The 11,347-nt window shown below is 52.6% G+C and overlaps 5 protein-coding genes across 5 annotated transcripts; 2 read left to right on the top strand and 3 right to left on the bottom strand.

The window, feature by feature from the left end:
* Positions 1-1,005: 1,005 nt before the first annotated feature.
* Positions 1,006-2,881, top strand: NCS57_00215500 (uncharacterized protein; the record flags this gene model as incomplete). The annotated part of the gene is made up of 2 exons (XM_053052190.1): positions 1,006-2,693; positions 2,746-2,881. 2 exons carry the CDS (start codon positions 1,006-1,008, stop codon positions 2,879-2,881), a joined length of 1,824 nt encoding a protein of 607 aa, XP_052917436.1.
* A 165-nt stretch (positions 2,882-3,046) lies between these two features.
* Positions 3,047-5,164, bottom strand: NCS57_00215400 (Zn(2)-C6 fungal-type domain-containing protein; the record flags this gene model as incomplete). Its single annotated transcript, XM_053052189.1, has 1 exon — positions 3,047-5,164. One exon carries the CDS (start codon positions 5,162-5,164, stop codon positions 3,047-3,049), a length of 2,118 nt encoding a protein of 705 aa, XP_052917435.1.
* Positions 5,165-6,040: 876 nt separating this feature from the next.
* Positions 6,041-7,616, top strand: NCS57_00215300 (uncharacterized protein; the record flags this gene model as incomplete). Its single annotated transcript, XM_053052188.1, has 3 exons — positions 6,041-6,235; positions 6,283-7,392; positions 7,446-7,616. 3 exons carry the CDS (start codon positions 6,041-6,043, stop codon positions 7,614-7,616), a joined length of 1,476 nt encoding a protein of 491 aa, XP_052917434.1.
* A 573-nt stretch (positions 7,617-8,189) lies between these two features.
* On the bottom strand, positions 8,190-9,512 carry NCS57_00215200 (uncharacterized protein; the record flags this gene model as incomplete). The annotated part of the gene is made up of 1 exon (XM_053052187.1): positions 8,190-9,512. The coding sequence occupies one exon, from the start codon at positions 9,510-9,512 to the stop codon at positions 8,190-8,192; it is 1,323 nt and encodes a 440-aa protein (XP_052917433.1).
* Positions 9,513-10,131: 619 nt separating this feature from the next.
* Positions 10,132-10,664, bottom strand: NCS57_00215100 (uncharacterized protein; the record flags this gene model as incomplete). The annotated part of the gene is made up of 2 exons (XM_053052186.1): positions 10,132-10,435; positions 10,492-10,664. 2 exons carry the CDS (start codon positions 10,662-10,664, stop codon positions 10,132-10,134), a joined length of 477 nt encoding a protein of 158 aa, XP_052917432.1.
* Between the last annotated feature and the right edge of the window lie 683 nt (positions 10,665-11,347).

Below are 11,347 nucleotides of genomic sequence, written 5' to 3'. Positions count from 1 at the left end.
ACACATAAATCCACCTGATTCATGACTACTTCTGTGTTCTTATTGATGGGGATGGGTGAAGTGAGGGCGCAAGACTGATCCTAGACTGAGCAGCGTCAGCAAGCCAATTCTGGACACATGGCGCTTAGACTCGTTGTCTAGACTCTTTGCGCGCATTCTCTTCGGGCTTGGCTCTTATCGCGACATGCCATCCTTCGCAGAGACCGAGCTGTTATCCTCGGTTGATGTTGTACCGAAGACCCTGGTTGCATGAGAAGCTTCCATCTGCTGGCGAATGGGGGCTGAGGATGTGGAGGGGGCAAGTCGATGACTAAGGGGAGCTTGATGGCTCGAGATATAGGGTGGGTTGGCTCGGTGGTGTTTGGTGGTGTTTGGTTCAAGGAGTTGTGATGATGGTGATGGCTTCAATGGTTGATCTGGACTTCGGGCCCCGTTGGTAAGAATGCCCTTGCTTCAATGCCAAGGATGGTCTGCGTTTCTCATACCTGATTTCTCTCCTTATCCCGTTCAGCGTCCTTCTCCCATGTGGTAATAGTAGGATTTGTTTTGTCGAAGATCATGATTCTATCTGAATTGAACGAACATGACTAGCCAAGGATATTTAAGCTTACTTAGGCTAAAAAGACTACAGGATCTTGAATTTTGGAAGCAACATGCCGCACTACATTCAATGAGACCCTGGACTGATCACGAGTGGAGGTGACGGACTCGGTCGCCGGCGCCGAAGCCGTGGGGATTCGGCGCTTGTGATGATCGGCGCCGCGGCCGATGAGGGATGATACACATGAATGCATGATGGATCAAGCAATTCTAACCTCCGAGAGTACCGAAAGAAGTTGTTACCTCTGCTTAAGCATAGCCACGGGGAAAAGTTTCATTACGCCGGTTGTCGATCAGGTGCTTTCAGCGGAGCCTCAACTCGCCTCTTTGACCTTTATCTTATATCTCACCTCCTTCATGACTGTTTAACTCAACAACACCAAAATCACAAACACATCACACATCATGCTTGACAGACCCCCCATCCGCATCGGCAACGTCTCTGGCGCCACGGGCGACCACCCCCACGCCATGGCCCGGATGGTGCGCTCCGGCAACGTCAACGTCATCACGGGCGACTGGCTCTCCGAGATGAACATTGCCTGGAACGCCATCACCAAGCAAGAGGTTGATCCGGACTTGGGTTATGAGAATGGTTTCTTTGAGCAGCTCGACGAGTGTCTTGATGACATTATGCAGCGGGACATTCGCGTTGTTACCAATGCTGGTGCGTTGAATACTGAGGCGCTGTATCGAAAGGTTAGGGCGCTTTGTGAGAAGAGGGGGTATGGGGATTGTGTTGTTGCTGCGGTTTTGGGTGATGATGTTTCGGACGTTGTTATGGATGAGAGCAAGAGGAGGGGGTTGGCCATTACGCACTTGGATCACCCGGAGCAGACACTCGACACTTGGGGATTCACTCCTTGCTGTGCTACAGCGTACATTGGCTGCTGGGGTATCGTGCAAGCTCTCCGATCCGGCGCTCGTATCGTCATCTGTGGCCGCTGCACTGATGCCTCCCCTGTCATGGGCGCCGCCGCTTGGTACCACGGATGGAGGGAAGACCAGTACGAGGAGCTGGCTGGTTCACTTTTGGCCGCCCACCTGATCGAGTGTGGTCCTTATGTCGTCGGGGCCAACTTTTCGGGTTTCAAGGACTTTTTGCCCGAACTGGTCGACATTGCGTTTCCCATTGCTGAGATTGATCCCAGAGGACGCTGTGTTATTGGAAGGACTAGCGAAGGAGGTGGCCGTGTGACGAAAGAGACAGTCACGGCTCAGTTGCTCTATGAGCTTCAAGGGCATCTTTACTTGAACCCCGATGTCGTGGCAGACCTGTCAGGCGTGAGAGTTGAGCAGGAGACGACAAATCGGGTGGCTGTCTCTGGAGTCAAGGGCCGTCCTCCACCTGCCACGACAAAGGTCATGATCGCTGCCAAGGGTGGGTTCCAGGCTGAAGCGACCTTTTACATCAACGGTCTCGATGTGGCGGAAAAGGCAGCCATGATGAAGGCGCAGCTGGCGCACATGTTCAAGGACAGCAACTTTAGCCGTCTCAGCATCGAGCTCTACGGAACACCAGCCGACAACCCGACATCTCAGCAGGCGGGCACCGTGTCGCTGAGGGTATTTGCGCAAGCAAGAAAGAAGGAGGATATCGAGTCGAGCAAGTTCAAGGTTCCCATCTATGCGCTGCGGATGCAGAGCTATCCTGGCTACCACATGAACCTCGACTTTCGGACCATGACGCCTAAGCCGTTTATGGAGATGTTTCCTGCGCTTATGCCCATGTCTGCCATTGACCATCGGGTTGAGATGAGTACCGGCGAGGTGCTGCGTGTTCAACCACCGAGCAAGACGGCTACTTACCCGATTGTTCGACCGTCGGCGGATACGTATGGGCCTGTGGACATGCTCACCTTTGGACCGACCGAGTGGGCGCCCCTGGGGAGCGTGGTGCATGCTCGGTCTGGTGACAAGGGGGATAACTCGAATGTTGGCTTCTTTGTGCGGAACGACGACGAGTATCCCTGGTTGCGGAACCTGTTGACCGTGTCAAAGATTAAGCAGCTCTTTGGGGATGATTGGTTCAAGGGAAACCCCGACAGGAGGGTGGAGAGAGTTGAGTTTCCTGGCGTCAATGCCGTGCACTTGTAAGTTTTCGAACGACTGCTGGGAGTTGAGATGCTAACGTTGGTGGTATAGCCGTATTTTGGATAATCTCAATGGCGGGATTGCTTCGTCTGATCGGATCGATGGGCTTGGGAAGGGTATTGCAGAGTATCTGAGGAGTCGATACGTGGATGTCCCAAAGGCGTTTCTTGAAAGGGGACGAATTTAAGTTGTGGAATGAATATGGTATCACGCACGATGTGATTTAGAATGATAGATCTTTTATGTATACGGAATGGGAATCTTATAAATGGCATATCTGATAAGTGGCATATCTGATAAATGGCATATCAGCCTCGGTTGCTACTAAATGGACAAGTCCCTATGGAAATGCTTAGTAGTACCTATGAGAGTCTTCTCCAAGACCAAAAAACCACTCCTGCGACAACTGCGATATAGCATCATTGTGAAATTCATCCAACCCAAGACTCTGCAGGTCCCCAAAGCAATCCCGGAACGTGCTGTCTACCGTCATGTTTGCGAAGCCAGCTCCTGGAGTCTGCTGATAGAGTCCCGTGGAGAAGGGCACTGCCTCGACGATGTCTACATTTGCGCTGTTACTCGTCGCCTGTGGGGTTTGCACTGTTGGAGGCGCTTGGGCGTCGACTATGTCGGCGACTACGGCGTCGCTTAGTCTGTCAAAGAGGTCGGAGCAGTTCCGAGCTAGATCCCATCGTTCTGACACTGCTACTAGAACTTTGGAACATGCGCGTGTATCGTTGACGACTTGGTTGATTGTTGGCGTCGCATGCAGTCGCGCTCGTGTGGGTTCTGAGGCTTGAACTTGAAGAGCTTGGAAGTGATGTCTTAGGGCAAAGATGTAGGACAGACCCGCCAAGAAGACAGAGTGCATCGTTATCCAGGAGTAGTTTAGCTTCCGAGAGCGATGTAAACTTGCGTAAAGATTGATGGATTCTCTTGCCGAGTCGAATATGTGTTGAAGAGTGACACTGTTTGTTGAAGCGTCGCAGAGACACGGCGAGGGACGGAACAGCATCAGCATGCCGTTGTGGTATAGCAGGCGATACCACTCCTCGGAGCGGAAACTTGAGCCGCTTGCGGGGGATGCCGCTGTTGAGTCGCCTTTGACGAGGGGGAGGTTCGCTGTTTCTGCATGCCACTCTTGAAGCTCTTGAGCTAATGCTGCTCGCATCTCTTCGTAATTGGTGTTTGTGATTGTGGTGTGTTTTGTGCTTCGATGTAATGCATTGATGATCTTGCCGCAGATAAGACGGTACCGAACGATATGGACAAATACGGACGTTGCGGCGCGGTATTGAGGTGTTCCGTAAGGAGCTGACGACAAGGGATTTCCGTCTTGATCTTGAGGTAAGGGATCTGAGTTGGCGCACGGCGGGAGGTCGACGTCGATATCTTCGAGTTGTATCGCCAGGGGTCGACCTAGAGCGAGGCTTGTAACACGGTCTAGAGCCACAAGACTCCAGAAGCACCTCCTCTTGGTCTCCATCTCTTCCTCCATGGCCGTAGAACTAGATGAATCGCCATCGCTTGCGCTGGGTAATGTATACGTAGACGCTCGATGGAGACCCATCTCCAGACACGTCCGAGCAGCGACCCCGATGAGATGCCACACGCTGGTCGTAGTGTTGCTCGAAGTCGTTCCCATCCGGTACTGACATATCAACAACAAGGCCTGTAACCTCTCGATGCCATCTCGAGCAAGCACGTCTGCTAGTCGTGTCATGGCGCGGTTGTAGTGCGTTTCTGCATCATACACGCCGTTCCAGTTGAACTTGTGGACTTGAGCTGTTCCTATCGCGAGAGTCATGTCCACAAAAAAGGCATCGACGGGATCCTTTTCGCGAGGTTCACTCTCGTAGACAGCGTCCAGGGATCGGTAGAGGGATTTGGTAGAGACAAAGGGGTAGCAGAGGTGATCGTGGCTGCAGTACGCTCTCAGGAGCTCAGAAGCGAGACTCTTGGGTGGTAAACCAGAGGTTCCTTTTGGGGAATGGAGGCCGGAGAGGGAGTTTGGCTTCCATCCTGAAGCGTTCAATAGTGAGGAAGATGGCTGCGGTCGAGCTTGGAGCAAGTTTGCGAGGAGGAGACCGCTCGTGGATCCAACAAAGTGATGACCTCCCCCAGCGATCAAACTCATTTGAATCACCTCCTCCGCAACCTCCCCATCCCCAGGTGAACTGTTTTCAACATGCTGCGACGGTGTTGCCGGAGTAGCATAGCTCTGGGTAGGCACCTCCCTCTCAGCTGGTGGTGCTTCAGACTCTCTTAGCTGGGCGGACAAGGCGTCATTGTTTGCTTGCAAGTCGCGGATACGCCTCTCGAGCTTCTGGATGTTCCTCCGACGGATCTGGTGGTCGCTCACAGCGTATTGACATGCCACGTCTGCCCTCCTGCAGGGGGAGCACTGGGGCTGGAGCTTGTCGCAGCGGACCTTGCGCCGATGGCATCTGTCGCACGCGCTGGAAGGCATCTGGAGTCCACAGTCGCCACAAGAGGAATATCTGTTGGTTTAACAGGATGAGTTCGCGCGGCGATGGAGGCCGCTTCGGCGGTTGACACCGAGCCTGGGGTTTGGGTAGGATCGACGGGTTTGTTCAACCCCGCTTGGCTATGGCCCCATGGGGTGGGCCAGGATCCATGGTTCGGTAAAGATTGCGGGAGTGGGATTGAGGTTTTTGGTTGAGGGACGAGGGGGGATCCTGACTCGTTGAGGGGGAGGCAATATGCACGTTTTGAAAGGTGAACAGATGACCCGTCAACTTCTAGTGACCGACTATTGATCCTTCAGATTGTTTAATCTTGACGTCAGTTTCGTACAGTTTGCATTTTTATCTGCTGGCATTGCTAGTTGAGTAAAGATGGAATTGGAAAGATAGAGCTGTGTGTCGCTCAAAATCCATCATCATAAGTCGCGATACTGCTGGTTGATGTCTTCCTATGGATGCTATAGACACAACAATAATTCCATCAATCTGGGATACACGTCCTTCTCCATCTGCCATGTTTCCTGGGTAATCTTACCCAATCCCAATGCCTTCAATTGTAAGGGCCACCTCTTTAGACAATTCAAGGTTAATCGGTTAGCACACACACCCCCTGACTCGTAGACTAGGACCGGCGTCCCTCGGTCTTCGGCGCCGCCGCCGAGACCGGGGCCTCACCACCACGAACCAGTTTGTTTGCCCCCATCCACGGGTTACAACCCCAGATTCGCATCTCCACCGCTTGAATCTGGGGTTTTATGCGGGGAAGGGGAGAAGAGCCTGGATTGAGACAAATATCGCCAGATTTCCCTGTTCCCCCAGAAAGAGATCATCACTCCATTCTCTCTTCTCATCCTGCAACCATGACTGCACCTCGCGACCAGGAAAAGATGTCGGAGAACATCCAGGCTCTTGATGCTGAGAAGCAGAACTCTGCTCATCAGGAGTATTCGTCTGAGGTTCTTGACAAGAAGACTAATGGAGATTACTCGGGTGCCACTGCAAAGACTGATCCCGAGGAGATCAAGCTTGTCAAGAAGTTGGATCTCTGGATCATGGTGAGTACCCATCAATCATCCCCTCGTAACTCTGCTAACTGTGACAGCCTACTCTCTGGTTCATGTACTGGCTCAACTATCTTGATCGAAATGCCATCACGTTGGCTCGTCTCAACGGCTTCGAAGAGGATCTCGGCCTCAAGGGATCTCAGTACAACACGGCCGTTTCCATCCTCTTTGTCGGATACACCCTCGGCCAAATCCCCAGCAACATGATCATCACGCGCGTCCGTCCTTCGTGGTACATGGGAGGCTTCATGATGGCCTGGGCCGTCGTCAGTGCCCTCACTGCTGTGGCTCACAACTATACCGGTGCCCTCCTTACGCGCTTCTTTCTCGGTATCGTCGAGGCTCCCTACTATCCTGGTGCTCTGTACACGCTGTCGACTTTCTATACACGAAAGGAGCTGGCGACTCGGATTAGTATCTTGTACTCGGGTAATGTCCTCGCCTCTGCCTTTGCAGGCTTGATTGCGGCAGGTGTCTTTGAAGGCATGGATGGACTCGCCGGCATCAAGGGTTGGAGATGGCTCTTTATCCTCCAGGGAGCTGTGACCGTCCTCGTCGCCATCGTGGCATGCTTCACTCTCCCCGACGAGCCCCTCACAACACGATGGCTCACCCCGGAGCAGCGCCAACTCGCCCACGACCGCGTCCAAAGAGATACCGTCGGAGAAAAAGGTAACGGCAACCCTTGGAGTGGCCTCCGAGAAGCGTTGGCCGACCCGAAGGTCTGGGTCTTTGTCGTCTTGCAACATCTGCACCTGGCTACAAACGGCTTCAAGAACTTTTTCCCAACCATTGTCAACACGCTGGGTTTCAACAGAACCATCACGCTCGTCCTGACGTGCCCTCCCTTCCTCATCGCCGGAGCCATCTCGATTCTCTGGGCCAAGTCCTCGGGACACTTTAACGAGAGCACCTGGCATATTACCATCTCCAAGATAGTTGCGACGTTTGGTTTCGTCCTGGCTTGTTCTACCATGAATGTCGGAGCGAGGTACTTTGCCATGTGCGTCTTCACCATTGGAACATACGGCGTCAACTCTATTCTTCTGGCCTGGGTCGGAAACACTTGTGGTCAGACAAAGGAGAAGAAAGCTTCTGCCCTCGCTCTGGCCAATGTCAGCGCCACGCTCAGTCTCATTTGGACTCCTGTGAGTTATCCCTTAAAAAAAAACCTGGGTGAACCGGCTGCTAACCTAGACAGTATCTCTGGCCTTCCTCGGACGCTCCTCGATATGTGATCCCTCTGTCTAGCAGTGCGGCCTTTGCGGTTGCTTGCATTGCAGGCGTGTGGCTTATGAGGTTCATGCTGGTGAGGCAGAACAGGAAGATCAGGCAGAGTGACTCTGAGGCTACATTGTTCTACGCCTACTGATGGACACGGTTGGATATGGCTGGTTGATAACAGGCTCATGAAAGGGAAGAGAGTTAGGTTATATAACAGTTTGGCAAATCTTCAACGTACTCTAAGCATTTCTCCCCGCCCACTTCTGAAAGCAACCTCATTTCTCCTTCAATCGCTTTCAGATTTTTCGTCATTGGTGCTGTAACTAAACACCTTCCATGAGCAAGACACAAATTCTTATGGGATGGATACCCAGAGGTTCAAAGACCTGATCCTGGAAACAGCCAGACACAGGACGCAGCCAAACAAGGCACTTAAACGGCCGTCGATTCTCCTACATGATGATGAAAGAGGATGAATGCGTTTTTTTTTTGTTCTGGACCTTCCATTCAGTCTGATCCACTCGGCAAATAAATACCACCTCAGCTATAGCCATATAACCGTTGACAGGGGCTCGACTATCACGACAGGCTTCGCGCCCAGTTGAGCTCTGATCGCCGCCAATCAGCGGATCTAGAGTCTAGAGGCTGTGTACAGCGCCTTGTCTGGATTCATAAAAACAAGCCCCCCTCTATCCTTTCTCTCTTCTCAATAGGGACGTTCCTACTCAGAAAAGCCAAGTTCCTTCAAAATGGCTTCGTTGTGCTGCCCCAAGGCGGGAACAGGATCCATCCTCGCAGAGTCCACGTCAGGGACGCCAGGCGGGAGAAGAGCGGGGACTTTACCAGCCGGAGTGTCAATCTCGGTCCATCTGCCTCTGGCCTTCAGCTGGGGGTGCTCCCAAACGCCCTGCATGTCGTTGACGTTTGCGTTAGCGATGCCGGCCTTGTCCAGCCTGGCGAGAACCTCTGTTGAGCTGAGATCTGAGAAGGCGGCGCAAATGATCTCTCTGAGGGCTACTCGATTCTGGACTCGAAGTGAGTTGCTGCTGAACCGTTCATCCTTGGCGAGGTCTGCGTTGCCTAGCACTTCAGCACACAGCTTTGCCCACTCGCGCTCATTTTGCACTCCCATCATGACTGATCCTCCATTCGCGGTGTCAAACGGACCATAGGGGTAGATGGCGGCATGTGCTGCACCTGCGCGGCTTGGACCAGCTGCTCCCTCAAAGGCGTAGTACAGGGGAAAGGACATCCACTCGGTCATGGCCTCGAGCATGGAGATATCAATGTGCGAGCCCTTACCCGTCTTTCCTCGCTTGAGGAGCGCAGCGAGAATGTTTTGGAAGGCAAATGTTCCGGCTGAGATGTCGGCGATCGAGATTCCAACCTTGGCTGGTTCAGACTCTGTTCCCGTCACGGAAAGGAGGCCCGCTTCGCTCTGGACCAGCAAGTCATAGGCCTTCTTATCCCGGTACGGTCCATTTGAGCCATATCCCGAGATGTCGCACACAATAAGACCCTCATTCTCATCCTTAAGCGCATCAAAAGAGAGCCCAAGACGTTGACTAGCCCCGGGAGCAAGATTCTGCACCAGAACATCGGCCTTGGCTAGGAGCGCCTTGAGCACCTTGAAGTCCTTGGGGTTCTTGATGTCGAGCGCGAGACTCTCCTTGGAGCGGTTGGTCCAGACAAAGTGCGACGCCAGACCTCGGACCCTCGAGTCATAGTTTCTGGCAAAGTCTCCTTCGCCTGGGCGCTCGACTTTGATGACGCGGGCGCCTAGGTCGGCGAGTTGGCGGGTGCAGAAGGGGGCTGCTATGGCATGTTCCAGACTGACGACTGTGACGCCATCTAAAGGGAGGATTTTCTGGGGTGATTGGGTGGCTGTAGAGTAGTGGCGAGGCATGAGCTGGAGTTTACTCCGAGGTCTCAAGATGAGATTGGCTCCTTTTGACCGAAGGGTATGAGATGTTGGTGTGGTGTTGAACGAGGTCGAGTATGTTCGGATTTGACGGCCAAAGAGGGACGTCACCTTGGACGCCATGATGCTTCAACAATACTTTGTGAGCCTGAAAGCAAAGTAGAATAGATCGGTTGAGCAAGAGCAGCTGTTGGATATTTATATATGAATGAGATACCAGCAACTGAGCGTCAATGAGTATAGGTAAAGAGCCCGGCTCGGCTTCTCGGGCGTCGAGTCGGCTACTTGGAAGCGGAGCCAACGTCCATCATGCCGTCGATCACTTCAACGACATCGGAACTGCATCTCCCTGAGTGAATGAGTTTGCTCGAATTGGTACCAAAACCTGTGGCTAGTGAAGCGTAGCAATTGAAATAGGTAAAATAAAGAAGTCGGCTGACCAAAAAGACACAGAAATTCGCTCATTTCTTTCCTCCAAATAAACGCCATGAAATGTGTTCCCCTCCCCCAAAACGCCCTCGTTGAAATCGTGTCGCGCTCTTTTTAGCATCAACATCATGACAAGATTTTCCCAGGTGAAGTAGTACAATGGTCGTGGTCGTTGTTGTCGCAGTCAGGGTTGACATTTGGTGATGCCATTCTGAAACGCGGGTTGATCGGCAGACGTGCAGTAGCTTGGTGTCAACCCCAGAAAATCGACCTTAAACCGTGGATTCGTATAAATCCGAGCGATGGGTGTTGATTATTTGTTGGCGAGTGTGTCGCGAGGGACAACGCCCATGGCTTGTCGAAGGGAGGGCGTTAATGAGTCTGCCGAATCTCTCCGTGATTCCCTCCTCCACCCATCGTCGGTTCCGCGATCTTGTGTTGGTGTGTACGCTGGCGGTGGTGCTTGAGGCATGCGCGACGTCTGCTGCGGCTTCGAAGGGGCGATTCCGTAATCATCCAGCTCTTGAACGTCCTTTACGTCTTCCAACCTGTCCATCCGCATACGTCTCCGGTGTAGGTAGCACAAGAAAGCCAGGATAAAGCACACGGCCACGGCACTGCGACTCGAGTCAGCTTAATGATCAATGTACTTTCCAAAGCTGGTGAGTCCTACGCAGCGACGATGAGAATGACCATTGTAGCTCCCATCGTTGGGGCGGGCTTCTCGCAGACGTTGCTGTTGGGCATGGGATGACATGTATCCTTCTCCTCGCGAGGGAGCACTCGCGTGACGTCCCAGTCCCCAGCGCGAGAGGGGACTGCGTCTATACTCGAATCAAGAAACATGGTGAGAGATTGATGAATAGGTAGAGAGTAAAACAGTCAAGGGTTAAGTTGGGAGGAGCAAGTAGGCGCAAGAGTGGAAGGAGGTAAGAAACAAAAAATGGATGAATGAATGTATGAATGGATGTCAGCCACCCTTGACCATGAATGATGAACCACCCACGAAATGTCCCTCTTTTTAGATTCTTTGTCAAATGATGGCTTCCCAGGAACATACCTAACCGCAGAACGGGCTCGGGGTGCTCCAATGTTTCAGAGAAAGCTCAGCCCCAGGGGAAGGGCCCAGGGTCTCCTTTGGCCGGGCGGATGACAGGACCGATCCTTTCGAGAGGGGACCGGCCCTCGGGCTCTAGCTACGCCCCGGATAATACGAGATGTCAATAATTATTGAATCTAGACTTTTCTCCATTACGGTGATGACGAGTCCTTCACGAGTCCCCAGAGCCATCGTCTTGCACACATGTCAAGTCTGGACTTTTCAGTCTCAGCCCTTCAACCTCATCACGAGCCACGCGAGTGGTCATCAAAGTGAAACCGCCCATTCCCTCATGTAAAACACTGCAAAATCACTGGATTCCTTCCCATCTTTCCCTTTGACCAACATCAAGCGCTAATTTTAAAGCTGTCAATGAACCCCTTTCTGTGGAGAGATGTTAATTAAACCAAGTGGAGTATCGAATCCCTGT

The sequence above is a fragment of the Fusarium keratoplasticum genome, chromosome 2, assembly GCF_025433545.1.
Source record: "Fusarium keratoplasticum isolate Fu6.1 chromosome 2, whole genome shotgun sequence".
Lineage (NCBI taxonomy): Eukaryota > Fungi > Ascomycota > Sordariomycetes > Hypocreales > Nectriaceae > Fusarium > Fusarium keratoplasticum.
Note: the sequence above shows the minus strand (reverse complement) of the source record. Positions and strands in the feature narration are given on the sequence as shown.